This window comes from Phalacrocorax aristotelis, chromosome 1 (genome assembly GCF_949628215.1).
Source record: "Phalacrocorax aristotelis chromosome 1, bGulAri2.1, whole genome shotgun sequence".
NCBI lineage: Eukaryota > Metazoa > Chordata > Aves > Suliformes > Phalacrocoracidae > Phalacrocorax > Phalacrocorax aristotelis.
Genome location: NC_134276.1, coordinates 104187732 through 104205707, shown reverse-complemented (window position 1 = coordinate 104205707; position 17976 = coordinate 104187732). Strand labels below are relative to the sequence as shown.

At 39.3% G+C, this 17976-nt stretch overlaps 1 protein-coding gene across 1 annotated transcript in view; it reads right to left on the bottom strand.

Annotated features, from left to right (window-relative positions):
* GRIK1 (glutamate ionotropic receptor kainate type subunit 1) overlaps positions 1–17976 on the bottom strand; it is a 173772-nt gene that overhangs the window by 79589 nt on the left and 76207 nt on the right. Inside the window, exon 2 of the mRNA XM_075101183.1 lies at positions 1840–2007. Within this exon, the coding sequence (XP_074957284.1) occupies positions 1840–2007 (168 nt within the window). The remainder of the gene's footprint in view (positions 1–1839; positions 2008–17976) is intronic.

The following is a 17976-nucleotide window of genomic DNA, read 5'->3' as shown; positions in this document are numbered from 1 at the left end:
AAAGAACCAACACACACTGATGTTTTAATACCTTTCCAAACCAGTCAAACGCTACAAAGGTTTCTTTCTCCTTGTGCCTATATCTCAGCCAAAAGAATGCCTCCTGTACGCCTTTCCATTTTTCTTTCCCTCCCATGTCTTTTCAGGCTAACAGACAGAAGGTGAAGTAATATTAATTATTTTTGTCCATTAGTAAAATTTATTGCAATTTTTTCTAATAAGGTTCATTGACTGGGACAAAACCCTGCACTGAACTGCAATGCTGTACTCTTTGTAAGGTAGTTCTTTGTGGGAAATTTAGAAATTACTGTGACTGGGTGAAATACAAGGTACACAGACATCCACACGGAACTGAGATTTTTTAAAATTAATATTTATGTCTCTGATAGTAATAGAATATGACAGAAAATCAATTATTTTCTGTTTTGAGTCTACAAACGAGTGTTTTACAGATAGCATAAAATGCACAGGCTTTCAAGTTTTATTTCAGAAGCCTTCCTAAAGGATCACAGGTTTTAATGTGCAAATTGCATAAATAATATCAATAATTTGTGTTGAGAAGAAATTACTACTGTCTGCATGGATTCCTTGCATGTAGATCTACAAAAATATTTATGATTTACTCCTTCCTACAGATTAAATTGAGAAGGTACTTTCACAATAATCAGAGGAGAGATTCTCACTCTACAGGGAATTTAAGAACGTGTCTCAGTCTGGATTATATGGATTGTAAATCCAGCATTCTTCATTTTTTATAGCATATAGTTCCAGCATTTATCTGAGTCTTGAAAAGAATACACAATTTAAAGCTATTTTCTATGTTCTTTGAAAGCATTCGCCTTTTTTCCAATCTTTAGTGAGAAACTACCATGTAGCAGTAAGAAAGTACCATGAGGAGAATTTAGTTAACTTCAGTGTTTGAAAGGTCACCAGCGTTCTAGCATGATTCATGATGTGAAGCATGTTTATTTTCCAGCCTTCATTTGCCTTATAGCAGACACATCTTTTGCCTTATAGCAACCAGATCTTGTACTATTTACAGTGACAGATGTTATAGTGAACTGCAAAGCACATCGGGAAAGTCTTAGTGACTTACGGGCCTTTCTCCAGACTCGTTTGCATAAGATTGTGTGCACACCATGTAATTCCAGGAACGAGATTGCTGTATAGATAATTTTATCAAACTTCAGGCTTGCCTTCTAGAGGTGGAGGAATACATGGTCCTTAAGGAGAATTGTGACTTTTTTCCCCTTTCTGTTTTGGTCTGCAAGTAAATTAGATGCAAATAAATTGCACCATAATTTTCCCTCTGAGAAAAATAAAAGAACAGGCAAAAAAATTCCAGACTTGTCCACTCCAATTCTTGTAGTTGTTTATAACAGAGAAATTTACTTCTGTCTCTTAGACACTGAAGTGTTAATATTTCAGGACAGGGAGGCTAATGGCCTGTGTTCCTTAAAGTACACTAGCAATAATTTGTTATGGATAACGCATATCTCTGTGTGTGTGCTAATTATGGGTTGTGACATCCCCCTGTGCTCCCTGTTAGTCCTTGATCATTTTCTGCAGAATTCCAGGTGGCAAATCTATGTTTTGGAAAGAGTAATGGGTTGGACTTGCCACCTTCCATCTGGGGCTCTTAGCATGCAGGCAGGATGTAGGTGTTTTATCAGAAACTAGATGACAAGTCCAAGTCCAGCTTGTTCAAATAATTTTGACCGATGAATTTGATGTTACCGTTCATATACATATGTTACAATTGGAGCAAAGAAGGAGACCAAGCTGGGGAAAGGTAGTACAGAACATGTATGTTACTGACACAGTGATTGAGATAATTACCCCTTCTCGAGGCTTCAAAACTATCAAAAAGGTTAATTCTCTGGATGTCATAGGTTAATGTGGTATTAGGCATCAGTGTTCTGTTTCTATTAATGTTGGTGACTGCAAACTTGAAAGCCAATTCTTCAATATTAACAGGTTCATTTTCCACAGTTTCGAATATCCCTCCTGTTGAAACAGAGATAAATGAGAAGTATTACTCACCTCTTCATCACTGTACATAAAAAGAGAAAAATAAATTATAAGCAATAATAATCTAACTGTTCATAAACGAAAACAGTTAAGATTACTTTTAAAAGCACTACAGCAAAAGCATATTGGATCATTAGTTTTTATTTACAGTGTCACTGTAAGTTAACTCAATATTATGAATGTTGCTTAGACAAACATCTGTGAAAGATGATGCATGTTCATTATTCAGGCTTTTCAAAGTAAAATTTTTAAATGCCTGTGAAAACTTCTATCGAGTTCCTAACTCCTGAAAGTAGTGATATTCATAGGTCTTGTTCCCCTTGCCCCAATCTAATCTGTTTGGAGATGAAACTTGGATGTGTGGGATGTTTTCTGAAGTGTTTCTGGAAATCTTGGCAGTACAAGATCCACATTCAGAAGTGACTTAGGAGCTTGAGTAGGAACGAACTGAAAGTTTCTGCTCAAGGTCTGTGTCTTAGTAGGGTTTTGGTTTTTTACAAATCTTAGGCAACATTGTTGGTCATTTCTCAGTTTGCTCAGGGACAGCTCAATATTTTTACTTTTTCAAAGATCATTGCTGAATGAACTGATTTGTTAGATACAGGACATAGCCAAGCCACACGCTGCTGCCACAGGTTTCATCTCTGTTCCAAAGTGTTGCATGATGTCTCCAGTGGTGTAGTGTCTACCAGTGCCATCGTGAAACTGGTTTAAGTCTCCTTGCAAGGACAGTGCCAGATCTAGCACAATTGCTCTCAACTTCCCATCATTCCTCTAGACTCTTCTTTCAACATCCGTTCTGAACTATTCAAACCAAGAGGTGTCCCAAGCCATTCAGTGCAATTCAAGCCAGGCACCTGCTCTTTGAGTGATGTTCAATTTGTCAGAACTTCTTTTCTACCTTTCAGACTGAAATTTTATATACCTCTTGCTCCTTTTTAAAACAAATGAGGTGAGTCTGAGCTTTTTCTTTAACCTGGAAGCAAAATTTCAAAAGAGGACCTGTAAATAATGAATATGAATTTTGGAAGCATAATGAACTTCTCTGGTGTATATTCTGAGATGGGGAAGGTGGCTGTGTTTCAAGTCAACTGGCTATCCCACTTATACTGAGATGTCTACCCCCTCTAGCCTCTAGAGACTTTATTATGCCAACAACACATTCAGACTGTCTAGGAGCACTGGGATTTGATGAATGCATAACAAACACAGCTAATTTGAAAAAAAATAGCTCCTTTACACAGCAATCTCCAGCTTCAGTACTTGATTTTGCAAGTATAATTTACCCATTTAGTGCAAGTCACTAGAGAATACGTTGGATTTCTCAGTTACATATTTTCACATTTCCCCATGTGAAATTTGAGCCCTAGATATCGCTTTATATTTTCTGAGCATCAGAATGTATTCAGCTAATGCACTGCAATTTCTTGCAATTTTGGTGTAGTAGGAATACAATGTAGGAATAGTGCAGTCATTAGCTGACAATCAGGAAATGGGAACACGGTGGAATTAAAACCTGTTTCGAATTTTAACTCGGCAATGAAAACACTGGAGGCTATCAAACCCAAGTTGGCAATGTACTCTCTAGCTACTCTTGAATACACAACATTATATTATCTCTCGAACCCCTATATAACAATAGCTTCACGTGACAAGCAGTTTGCCAACTTAAGCAATTTTCTGATTCACTATATGTATTTCTCATTTACTATATGCATCTATTAGAACATTAAAGACTTCCCAAATTTTATTTCTCTCCCTCCTAAAACATATAAGTGATGGGAGGAGACTGTGACACACAGAAATAGCTGGCAAAAGTGCTGGGTTTGGAACCAAATATAAAACCTCCTGTGGAATGCTAAGAGGCAGTAGGATTTTCCAGATTTGCAAACTATAGGACCACCAGAAGGAAAAAAAATCTAAAGCCTCTCCTTTCAGATACTAAAATTTCTGATGCCAATGATGACACCAACAAGTTGCTACTCTTCTGGTTAAACAAAACTTGCTTTCCCTCCTTTTACCTGAGGACGACAAGTATTTTCAGTTAGCTATAATGTCAGCTTGGTCTTGGGCCAGCAAGATATAACTGTTGTCTTTTGTTTGGACAACTACTGGAATTAGCAGAACATTGTTTCATAAGGCAAGGTGGACGTCACTGAGTGTAACAGATCACCTGAGACAGCTGTTTAATATAACAGGGTGACCACCATCTCTCCCCACTTCCAATAGGATGAATCTCTTACCATTTGATATTGACAAAAAATCTTCTCCATCTTGGAAATGATTATTGTGCTGTGCCTGTATTATGTTCTACTTTTTTTTTAAATTAAAACAACTTCATACAACCACCCTGAAGGTAACCTTCATACCTATACATACACAAACACTTTCTCATTCTAAGACTAGAGCTTTTTCGAGACCTCTAATCAGTTGCCTATTAAACGGACATAGATTTTAATTGATGTATATTCATGAACTATTTATACTTCATCTGCAGAATTTTGTGGAATATTTGATTGGTCCCCTTTAAAAAAGAGTAGAAGCTCACTGGGCAGAGGGAAGGAGTGGAGGGAAAGGAGGAGTGATGGAAAGAGTGAAGGTTTTGCATGAGTGTGTTTCCTAAGCAAACTATTCAAAACTGCATATGCGCTCTCACATACACTTCAAATGTATTCAGATAGGTCTCTCTGAAAGTCAGCTGTATAATCAATATGTTGGTACCCCATCAACATATATTCCAGGCTCCTTTTGTATCAGTAAAGCACTTACAGAGAACTTTGGTTACATGCTTTAATTTGCTGGTGAGATACTCTGAGTAAGAACGGGACAGATAGTTAAGACGTTCATAATTTTACAAGGAATTTTCATTCAGCTGAACTGGAGATGCTGAATAGGATGCCATTTAGAGTCTTTGAAAGCTAGTGCTTCCTCTCCCCACTAGGATGGGGAAGTTCTGAGACCACAAAAGTAATTCTTCCAAGTCAGCAAATGTTTACTTCACTGAATGTTCTCCTGATTAAACTCTAAAGTAAGCACAAAGAGGGGTGCCCTGCTGCCCATGAACAAAGTTAATGTGATAGTTTATGGAGGAAATAGTTGCTTTCTGTGAGTGAAGTTTGGGATAGTTGCATTGTGAAAAGCTTGAACTGTTACATACTTTAGCTTGGGTTTTCTGTTGGGACCTATGTCTGTAAAAAACAGTTGAATCAGTCTATAAATTTGCATCACAAACAAGCCAGCAGATAAAATCTGGCTGTTCTGTGCTGTAGTGTTTTCATCCATGTATCCTTAACGAAATCTAGCAATTTAGTAGATAGTTTCTCTTCTCCCATGTTCTGCTAGTGACTGACTGTCAAGTTTAGAATTTATTGTAAGGTCCAGGTTAAAAGAGAAATAGCAGAGTAAGTGACAAGTTTGATGAAGAACTGGTTTGTCATATGATTCATTTAAATAAAGTAATGACTGTACAACATTTTAAAAACAAATTAACTACAGGATTCTACAAGAGAAGGAAAAAAAATTGATGTTAACTCAAGATATAAATGATGCTCCAGAAATGAGGCTATTATTGCTGAGCATGAAAACAAGCACTGGCTTTCAAGGTAGGCTGCTAGCACCACATATGTGGGACAAAGCTTAAATTTTTGAGTCCTCCCCTTCACCTCCCTCCCCTGCACCCCAATTACTCAGCCAGATAGTGAATCCCCTGCAGCAGCTTTGGCTGACCAAAGGCTGCTTAGTCCTGGTCAGTGGCAGACCTGACCTTTCTTCTACACAGGCATGTCTGGCCCCATGATGAGTGGGATTGTCCACCTGAGTCAGCAGGAAGCTGCCTGCCCAAAACCAGGTGAGTGCCAGAGCTATAGCAGTTGCTCTGCTTCACATGGATGTCAACACCTCCCAAAGGCTGTCTCACCAGGTACAGCTGAGGAGCAATGCCAGACATAGATTACGGGATCCTATTGCACACAGGGAATAACCACCGACCAGCCACGTGAGGACATCTGTTGGAGAACCCAGCATTCATGTTCACTTAACTGATAATCCTGCTTCAGCACACCCGTGTAAGGAAACATTTCATTTCAGCAATCACTTTATAAAGTGGTGTCTGTAGGAATGAAGGAAAAAAGCTCTGTCTGCCCCTCTGAATTTAGCTGTGGAAAGTAAGAGGCAAATGACTACTTGGCTAATGTTGCTCTGACGGAAATGAGGGCTAAGCCACGTGAGTGACTGCTCTTCAGAAAGGAGCAAGGAATGTGAGTCAAACAGACAAATATGGCAAAGCATCAGCCCCATTCATACTCTGAAGTTAAAAAAATTCTACAGCAAGTAAAATGTCAAAAATATAAAAGCACACCTCAGTAGGCACACCTGAAAAAGCAGCTCCAGTCCTGAGCAAGCAAATGTTTCTATTTAAAGGGGTCATCATGGACAGACAAAGTTTTAGAAAAGGTCATGGCTGAATCAATTTCCATACCTCTCGATGGGTCTCAACATTTTGCTTCAAGACAAGGCAGAGTGTAAAATCTTGTTATTGGAAAAAGTCTCTATCCCTGTTTTAAAACCAGTCATAAACAGCAACAGCTAAAAATTTTCACCTTTCTGATGGCAGTTATTGACCTGTCTCGCTGGGCTTCTTTGGTCAGGTTTCCTCAATGCAAAATATCTCACTAACATATTTCAGTCCCAATATAGCAGATGCAGTATATTTTTTTAAGCTGCATTTACATAGAATTGCCTGAGTAGCCTTGAAGGAATTTCTGTGATTTCAGTCAGTGGTATCACTTTGATGCTCTCAAAGTAAAATGTTACCTTTTCAAAATACCTTTAAAAACCATATCCCACTTGCAGAGAAATTTTTCTTAGCTACTCCATAGAAAACATAAGGACAGCACCTTACTGCATTGGGGGTATTTTTGTTATTTGTTACTCTCTATTAAAATACTGCATAAAGCCAGGTGAAATGGAGGTAGGCTCACAGGGAAAGGCAGTACTGATAGCCTGCAAAACAGAGGTGGGAAAATGCCAATGCTTTTCTATGTGTTCTATATTTCCTCCTGACACCTAAAGGAGACTGAAAGAGAAAAAATATGTTCTGCTCTTAAGCCAAGCTGAGACCCAGTGGCCACCACAGACATGCCAAAAAAGCAGTTGTTTTTCAAATGCAGATCTTGCTCTGGGACATTCTTGTGTTCATTATCTTGGTGAATGGATATCATATTTCCCAATTAAACTTGTTAAAAGTCTCTCCAGCTCACCATGTGAGGCAGCTCTATGGCAGGTCCATGTCCATGCTTACACACTCGACCAGCAATCAACCTTCCTCTCAAGCCAGGATTCCACTGTCTATCAGCTATTGAACTGTCCTCCAGACTTTTTTTAATAATATTCTTTATTACTAATATAATTCTCTCTACTTTTTGACCAGTGGAAAAAGCTGCCAGTGTAGGGAAGTCATTTGCTTGTACTGTTAAAATAGAGAAAAGTGTTGCTGAATAATATATGCAGTATTCAAGGACCATAAGTCAAGCTAGTAGATAAGAGATTTAAAAGATATCTTGCATACCATCTCTTTCCTACATTCAACAGTACCAGCAACCTAAAGACAACAGATCGGCTATTCATACATGCATATAACTCCAGGAGTAGCCATACTAATACTAACACCAGGTATTTCAACATTCTGACAGAAATTAAAGTAAGAAACTGGAGGTGTTAAAAAACTGAAAGCCGTATGTTGTTCACATTTCATTCAGGTTCTACACTTCAAAAGAATATTGTTTGAAAACAAACATGCTGACCATGCAGTAAAGATTTTGAAATATTAAAACATACAGACCAAGAAAGATGGTAGAGGAAAAATACAGTTAATCTTAACAACTAAGATATTCCTCATAAAGTCACAAGTATTTTTCCCTTTGCTAGAGAAAAAAAGGGGGCTTTCTGTGATTTACAACTCTTTCCAGTTAAGGATAAAACCCTATTTCTACAGGGTTGGTGTCCAGGTTTCTGTTCCTTGCTCAAAGGATATCCTTGTTTCATAGCCTGAGCATAAGATGTGCACCTTCTTGTCCGCCTGGGGAGGTGTTTGTTGCAGAGGATGACACATTCTTATATGTGGAAGCACAGGGCCCGCTAGATGTCATTGCTACACGCCTGAAGCTTTGTGCTACCAATGGCTTTCCAAGGCAATCCAGTGCCATGTCATGCAGGTGATTTGCTAGCAGGATTTCCAGAAGCATCTGAACATCTATCTCCTGGAGGAAATTATGCTCTGAGAAGCCTCCCCTCCTTTCTGCAGCACCATCTGAACACCAGGAGGTCCATGAGACCTCATTAAAACCCACCTGTCAGTCACTGAAGAGAAATGAGAATTAAAATCCTAATGATTGTGCAGCTATGTGCCACTGGTTTCCCAAAAGAGAAGCTGTTGCTGTTGCCAAGTTAATGTAGGGGATTCATAACACCAAATTAGTATGCAGTTTGCCCTCGCTCTCTGTAAATATAGATACCGACTCACACCACCCTGCTGCCGGGATGGCTATGGACTCACATCCGCTTCTGAAGATCAGTGGCGCTGGCAGAGTGGTAGGGATAGACCTGTTGGCTCAAAAAAGAACAGGGCAGAGCAAAACAGTGCTTATGAAGACTTTTTCTCCAGATAATGTCCACTTACAGAATTAGAGCATACCACTTGGAGTGAAAGCCCTTGCTACTGGAAACCCCATCCTAGCATTTTTTTCCATCCTTGCCTCTTACCAGAGGACATATTCTCCTGTGCCATGAGGTGTCCAACTGAAAGCCAGTGCAAGTACACTCACTACAGAACTAAGTCTGGACAGTCATCTTACTGGAAAAGAATAATCAAATGAGTTATTATTTAGAGGCATACCTTTAGCAGACAGGTTAACAGTATCTTTCTTTTTGACGTTAGCTCACTGACTGTGAAAGATTAGTCCAGAAATTGGTTATTACCTCTAATTTATACATGACCTATCAACTTCTCTGTTATATATGTGTGTGTGTATTATAAAAAAAAAAGTTTCTCAGGAAGAATCATTAACAATCACAATCCTATAACAATCAGTAATTGCATTTTACATTTACAAATCCAGACCAAAGTGGGTTTACTCCCTGAGGTTTTTGTGGAATTAGATGCATGGGGTTTGCATTTGGCTCACAGAATGTAAACTGAACATATTAGTATTCTCTGCACGAGTGAATTTCGCCTTCCAAGAGGGAACTCTGAGTTAGGCAGCTATTATCATCCTCATTTTACAGACAGTGAAACTGAGAGCTCGAGTGGCTTCCCTACCATCGCTCCCTCTTCGATCTGTTCAAAAGCTGTTTTGGAAACCTTCCACACATTGTGCTTTGTTTCAGTCTATTCCCACCCTTTTCTCAAGCCCCTGTCTTTACCTTGGTATTCACCATCTTCGCATTCACCCAGCCTGGGCCCTGTCCAGCGTGCCTTTGGTTTTATTCCGCATTACTATACCCTGCCAAATGTCACTGCCGTGTCATTGCCTATGCCACATTCTGGGTCTGGATCATTTTCCCTCTGTAACTCATCACCCGTCTGTGGGCTCCTCCTTTTAGGATGCACTTCAAACAAAACTCGAAGCCCATATCCTTGCCCTTTCTGTGCTCTACCCTCATTGTTTTCAGCCATCTGAATCTAAAATAAAAGAAGAGACAGTGAGCACAGAAAGGCAAATATCTTGTTCTGGTGCTCACCTGGATTTCCTGCCTCCCTTATCCCCACCTCTGCATTTATTTGCTCTGCTGCCTCTGTAGATTGCAAGCTTCTCCAGTCTACAAGAAATTTGCAACCAAACAGAATAATTTGGAGCAGGGCTGGCTTTGGGGGGTTGGGGTGATGACTGCATTTTCCTTTCCATCACTGCCTGGTAGGACTGGGAAGCTGAAACCTGGGGCAGGTTCATGACCTGAAACCTGACAGACAGAAGGGGGTGCAACCCAGGTGTCAAAGTCAGCAAATGTGTAGATTGGGTTTTTTTAAGAAGATTGGGTTTGTTTATAGAAAGGTCGCTGACTATTTGACAAATTGGGTATCTCCTAGGTTGAAAACTGCACAACTGAAATCTATCTATAGGCATGTGTTTAGGACACGATTGTATTCCTGTTGCTTTTGAGAGGATTTTGCTCTCAGCTTTAACAAAAGGTGAGGTACGGTATGTCAGGCTTTGCAGTCTGATTCAAAATTTGCTTGACTTAGACTGAACTCTCACAGGGACTCAGCCTCTCTGTTATTTTCATGCAACATGGTTAGTACTTAATTACACAGCGATGAAACTCATAGAAATCACATTTCAGTTTCAGCCCTAGTGGAGACAGGTGCAAGGTCTGCGACGGCTGAAGAACTGCAACCCCTTATACAAGGTCTGAATACATAACCCACAGCAAACAAGACCTAGTTAAAGATTGAGATGAAGAACACAAAAGAGGGAAAAGATCTTAAATAGAAAGTGTTAAAGCATTTCTCTATCCAAAACATTCTCTATGAGAGCCAGGGCCAGGTTTTTATAATCATCTGCACTCCAGCAAGATACTGCATTCAGTGATGCTTTTATCCTTTGGAAAGCAGAGGGATAAAAATATGTATGTGTGTATGAACATATATAAAAAGTTGAGCTTATTAAGATACAAAGATCTGCCTTTTCCAATGGGGTTTATTGCAGTTGAGCTTGTGAGTTTGGAGATATTTCCCAAAGGCTCAATTGGTATGATTCATGTTATAGAATCTCTAAGTAATGAACTTTTTCTTTTTCTAATGGGGAAAAAATGGTTGACCTGATTTAGGTATCTCTTGCAATACAGTGGCAGTACTAGCCAGAAACTGAAGGATCATTTTAGAGGTGTAAACTCTTTATTTGACAGAAATTTTAAAAACTGTTGTCTTTATTTTATTGTTTTCACTTGATGCAAACATTAGTCAGGAGGTACTTAAAATGCAGGATACTACATATATTGTGTGTATATATATATACATTGCTGTTCTTCACCCCACAGAACCATACCTACTTGGGCAAACTAGCTATCCATGCATTGCAGGATTAATTTCAGCAACGGGAGAGGGAGAAAATTCATTCTAATTACCCAGTTACACATGCAACATTGAGCCCCATCAGATGCTATTTCTGGCCATGTAGAAAGGAGGAGGGAATAAGAATTGTTTCCCTTCTCTTCTTGGAGCTAGAATTAGGTAGATGAGCCTTGCAGAGACCAGGGTTAGATTTTGTGTGAGATGTTTTCCCCAGGAGCAGGGTACTGGCTAAAGCAGCTTACACAGATTTTCGGCACCCTGCTTTCCCTCTGCCCATGGATATGATCTGGCCTGCTTTGCAGAGCTTGGCTTATAGGCTATTCTTTGAAAAATTATGTGGCAGATCAAGCCTCCACCTTCAACAGAACCACTTTTTAATCAGGATGTGTGGTATGAATGGAGCTGCTCTCTTCAGAGCTCCCCAGTAACCAGGTGAAACAGGGCAGTGCTGTTGTGAGATGCACGCCCTGCAGCACAGCGAGGAAGCCCTCGCCCAATGCGGCTCCTGTGCCAAGTGCTTCGGGCAAACGTTTGGGCTCGGTGTGAGCACTGCCAAAATGCTCGTAAGGATAGTTAGGAGTATAACGTAATAAAGCCGTTGTTTTAGTTAATGAGATGATCTTGGTGAGTGTGTTTGTTAACCATGCATTTGCTGCATCTATGTGGATGGATCCACACATAGCCCTGTGCCTTTTGCTGTAATCCTCCTGCTTCATAACTTCTGTGGCAAAAATGCTCCAGGACTCTGCAGAACCAGTGGTTTTGTTCCCATTTTTTAAGGCTCCCAGCAACAATGTAGCAGGCTTTTAAATTTCCCTCCCCATCATTTTGTTGAGAGGAAATAAGACTTTACTGAAGGAGGTAAATGTTTCTATTGATTTCAATAGGTTTTTAACAAATTCTCTCACAGCTAAGCATTTCTCCCACCATGTTGTAACAAATTAAGTAGTCCCACTGGAAGAGGAATTTACCTTCTAGTGTCTTTTTAAATCATTCAGAGCACTATTTCACAGATATGTTTTTCCCACATATCTCTCTGAGTCAGAGGATTTCCCTCTGAAACATCCAGACATCTTGACATATTAATTGTTGATCATGTGCTGGACTACAAGGTGCTTCTGAAAATGGAAAGGGACGGAAAGGCAACATGAAAGTAGGGAGGAAGGAACAATCACAAGAAAAACCCCAATGTTTATATTAAGCAATAAAGGAAGGGGAAAAAGGATTTCACAGAAATAAAAAGTAGGTGAGGAGAACGGAAAGATAGCTGGTTGAATGAAGACTGAAAGATGGATGGCATTGGGCTGCGGAACTTGCTGGGAGTTTTATTTACTGATTTTATCTGGTTCCATCTCAAAATTATTAGATTGTTTAAAAAATATGGTAAGATTTGTTGCAGATACAAAGTAATTGTACCTTACATTTGAGGAACCTTGAACCAAACAGAGCAATAGAGACCTTGTCTAAAATAATAGCCAGGAAATTTTAATTCAGAGGGGTTTCACCAGCTGCTTTTATGTAGGCACCTGGTTATACCAGGAGGTATATATGTGCAAAAAGTACTTTAGCACCTTCCTTTGCAGTGGTTAAGATATGACACTTTCAAGAAAGCAGCAATCAATATAGTATGTGCAGCCATTTTACTTCTTTTTTTCTGCACTATGACAGCAGATGACCCATAGAAAGATGTATAGATTCAGTTGACTGAAGTCCTGAAAAGGTTACTCTAACTGGAGAGCAGTCCTGAGGTATGAGAGTATAGCCGTGCCGTAAAGCAATTGTGAGTTTGCACATGCAATGAAACTACTTCAGGATTAGCCATTTTCTCTCAAGCTGTTAGACAGAAATAGACTATACTTTGAAATATGCATTATTCAGTAAAGAGCAGTTTTAGGCATAAATATTGGGGTTATATCATTAAAAATTATATACGTTTTCTTTCATGAGTGCCCATTAAGTACTATTATCTGTAAGATGCTTAGGAACATAAGGTCTTTATTAAAGCTGAAGAAATCTGAGCTTATCCTGAAAAAGCATGGATGAACTCAGATCACAGACTATCCAAAAGTACATCCCTTCCAGAAAGGAGGTGGTGGTGGAGGGAGGTTAAAGTTGGTAGGGGGGACTTTTTACACTCTAACTTTAGTCAGTCACTCTTTTCTTTCTGAAATCCAGCTGTTACAATTCCCTTAAAGGCAGTGCTACCTATTGATCCACAAATGATTGACATGGGGGATGCCAAGAGCCCACAGCTAGCAAGCTGCAGCAGAGATTTAAGTTGTAAATTACTATGGACAATTTGCATTTTTGAGCATGTAAAAAATAGTATCCTAATCAAGAGTTTAAACATTAAGGATATAAAGATTACATTAGCTTTTGCTGTCACGCACCGTGCATGAATTAACAGTGAATTTTTACTTTGCTTTCCTTCTGATTTGCAACAACTGTTTATGGCAGACTCTTCTGAATCTGAAGTTGGTCCTCTCACCTTGGAGGAAGGGTTTACAGTAATTCATCTAAAAGGGAGAGGACTTTACCTGTTACAGTCACCTCCCTTTCCTTCTCCTGTGGTGCTGGACCTTCCCCAGAGCTCTTCACTAACCCCAGCAAAGTCTTGGCTCATGGCTGGAGCCTCTGGCCTCACTGCCACAGGCAGTAAATGCAGTCAGTGGGGTAGGACTAGCCAGAAAACAAGTAACCTGCTTCAGTTCTGGTGCCTTTAACCTTCTCATCAGAGGGAAAAATGAGACCTCTCATACTATTTTTTTTTTGCTTGTTATGGCAATATGAGAGACTTGTGTAGCACAGGGCAGCCAGCAAACCAGGGACTAGGACAGTGGCCTAAGAATCATGCCCCCTCTCTCCAGCCTCACTGGGAAATGCCAGTCTATGCTCCAAAAAATTTTGTCTACAAAATGGTGACAGTATGAATCTGTTTCTGTGAAAAAACATAAAAAAAATTTCCTTACCAATTTGAGCCCAGGACGTGTATGGTCCTCCAATGCCTCTGCATGAGGCAACATGTCCTGTACTCTTAACATCAAGCAACTGAATCAGCAATGTTCCTGATTCAGCTTCAGAAGTACACCAGAGACAACACTTGGGGACTTCTTGGCACCTTCCTGTTTTCCATACCTCTAATGCTGGGAGGCGCAGGCCCCCAGCAGAGCATGGAGGAAGGGGATCAGTGTAGGGAAGCTGTTATTCCCTGCAGCACTGTCTCTCACTTGCACTTTCTCAATGTCCAGCCCCAGCCTTGCTGCCTTTTTTCTCCTCAGGTCTGCTCAGCTTCATTTGGATGCAAACTGGATTTGGCCCAACAGCCATTTCAATACAGCTGTTACTGAAATAGACCTTTGAGCTGAGTGTGCTTCAGTCCTCATCAGACTGAAATGATGGCATTTCTTGTAACATCTCAGCAAAGGGGAGCATCAGCTATGTTTTATAGCTATTAGATAAAGGTGGATGCTCAGAATCCAGAAGACGTGCATTAATAAAACAGCCAGCTTGACATATTGCTTGCTGAGCTTGTCTTGGCTTACATAGGAACTATGTAACATGTCTATTAGGAAAATATTATTCTGTGGAAGAAGCCTTTGAGCTCCTCTCACCAAAAAAACCAAAAAAGCTAAGGACCAGCACCCTGTATAGCCCCTCTGTGAATAGAGTACGTTCATGCTGCAGCTAACCTAGTGGAAGATTTTCCGAGGCCTCTTTTACTGCTCTTGTACACAGTTGAGCCTGTTGCAACATTGACAGAAGGACTTGCAGACTTGTAGAAAGAGTGACAGGTAAGACTGCCACAAGACACTCAGATTATGTCAGGGATGTAACTAAGAAAGTATAAACCTGAAGTTTAAACACAGAAACTTAAAAAAGATGTGTCTTGATTTTCAAAGTGAATTGATTTTCATTAAAATTAATAAAGCCCCCTCCCCCTTAATCTTTTATTGGTATAGAGGAAGGATATAAAAACAAATGTTACCAGGTTTCCCACTGGATCAACTGTTTTGATTCTCCTAAAACACCAAGCACACCGTTGGGATGGGGTACTTCACTAACAGTCCCCCACGGTTTGTGAAATGCAAGAAAATGGGCAGATTTTACTTGGGATTTACGTATTATGCTTTAAATTTTATAGAAATACATTTTCTTCTATCCTGCTGGATTATTCTGTCCCACTCTTACTAGCGTTAATGTAATTTCATCCTTAAATCCTCAGGTATCAAAAAGGAACACATAGAAAATAAGTTGACATTTTTCTAAACAAGTTATTATTTATATTGCAGCCTCAGCATAGCAGGTGCTTTAAAGAAAAATACCAGGATATATTTTCAGCCTTGCAAAGTGTAATGTCTAAGCAGGCTCATCTAGGATTATGCTTTTAAGGGTGGGGCTGCAGATTTTGCAACCGATCCGCTCTTACAAATAATGTTTAATCAGCACCTGCACCATGAGTTGCCATATTTCTTTATAATAATGATGGTTGGCTCTTGAAAAGACACTTAGTTGAGGTGCCTGCAATTTAAAGCTTTCTTGGTAATTATCAGTCTGGAACATTTCTATTCCTTAAATCTACTGAGGGCCATTTGAGTCTGAAAAACATCTTATTTTTCTACATCTACATTTGCAAATGTTAAAGTAACAAGTGTAAACAGAATGCATCTGCACCTAATCACAGCTTTACATGAAGTGCTAAATCATGCAACTTCAACAGTAATTGGGAATGGGAACCCAAAATACTATATGAAAGCTGTTTTCCTGTAATGCTTCCCCCCCAACCCAAGGAACATATATTCTTCAAAACCCCGTATTCTAGCAAGACTGGTTTGAAAATACTTAGAATGCGCAGAGGAAACCAAGACTTCCCTGCAGTGTTAAACCATCTGATGGAGAAGCACACGGTGTTGAAATTCCTGTGAGTAATGGGGTCTAAATTAAAGGGATTAAGACCCTTCACTCTAGAAATTCTTGACTTGGAGGAACTTTCCAAGGTTGTATCATCACTTTTCCTTTTTAATGCTGAATACCCCTAAAGGTTCTTTGGAACCAAACTTCTCACTTGTACATGAATCTGGGGACTTGAGAGGCTCCTACTCAAATCACTCACAAGACCTGTAAAAGTGGTATCTTTTAGGTAAAACACTTTCATGCTGTATAGGCAAATTTCAGGATAAAACCCAAACGTGAAATGTTTAACATTCGTACCTGGTGCATACATAGAAAAGTCTTTCACTAGCAATCGTACTCAGATTGAGGCACTCCAGTGCTGGGATTTACTACCTAATTCCCAGGGATGAATTCAGCATAAAAATGAATAGAAAACCCTATAGTAGCTACATCTATTCTTCTTCTTTGTTTCTTCTCCAGAATGTTTTTGCAGATAGCACTTTTTTCTGTGTTCCAAGAGCTGCACGCAACAGATGTAATTTGTCTGAATGGGGTCTGTGAAAGACTCATAAAATTCTTAAAAACAAACAAAACCCTTCACACATCCCTGCTTATCAGCAAGCGTTAAGTGAAAATTCAAAATGTATCCTAGTTTAAATTCAGTTGCAAATGAAATTATGGTAGCGTGACTGTACACAATGATCCTTGGATTTTTACCATGAAGCCTAGGTAGCCTGTTCTTGCATAGGAAAGATTTCAGTGGCAGTGATTTGGCTGAAACAATGTGAAGATGTACGAAGTGCACTGGCCATCGTCTCGTTCCTGTACAAAGATATCATACGCCTGCAAATTTTACATTCTTGAAAAGACTTGCTTGTTATGCACAATGAGTATGAGCGCACTTGCACAGTGCCTGCTCAAAATTGTGCTGCACTGAAAATATAGTTTTACATTTCAGATCTCTCTGGTTGTTCCATCCAACATTCTGTCTCTGCAGGACTATTTTCTTCCTTTTTTCATTTTTTTCCTGATCTAACCTTACCTGTTATAGGCAATCAATGTGATTGAAGGCCAAGCCTTTCCATTGGCTTCTCTGAGTCATGGATCAAGCCCAAATTTTGCAGGAAAAATTCTTATAGGATGTGATATGGCACCTCCTCATGGCTGAACACTTAAACAGCTTCAGTGGGAACAGCTTCATCAGAAATTATTAATGCTAGTTAGAGATGTTATTTATTATAGATACTACACTTCTTTATTATAGTTATACTTAGTTGTAATTAACATAGTTATTGATAGGAAAGTTAGAGATGTACTTTTTTTTTAAAAAAAGGCAGAAAAATTTGCTTGTGGAAAATGTTACAAATGGGTTAAAACTGGCATAATATTAAACAGATAAGAAAAAAACAAAAGAAAGAAAAAGACAATTCTCTGAAAAACTGGATACAACATCTGTGCTCCACGAGGTGAATATCTGAGTTACTAAATCATTCCTCAGACTTTTAAAATATAAAAGCTAAGGCTACTGGGTATAGCTGTTACGGGGTGGGGGGGATTATCCTCAAAGCTTTGTTGTCAGAAATTTCAATCAAAAGTCCATAAAATAACCTTACCGTGAAGAGGAAAGTGTAATTACTTATAATTAGTATAGTGAGGAAAGTATGACTTGAAACCCATTACATAGCCATAATTTCAACATGTTACCATCAATCAGGAGAGAAAAACTTAAGGTTCAAAATAAAACTGAAACTTCAGCTCAGGAGGGACAAGATTTATTTTCCTTGCACAGTGACTCATTTTTCCTTTCTGTGTGTGAAGCTTCCTATACATTGTATTCCTTTGAATTTTCTTGACATTTTCTACATTTTTTAGAAGCTATATATTAAGTCTGTTTCAAAGTGACGGCAAAGCTAGTCTTCCCCTGAAAATCAAACAGAGCTTGAACTAAGCTTCTCATGTTGACACATTTGAAAACCTCAGGGTGGATT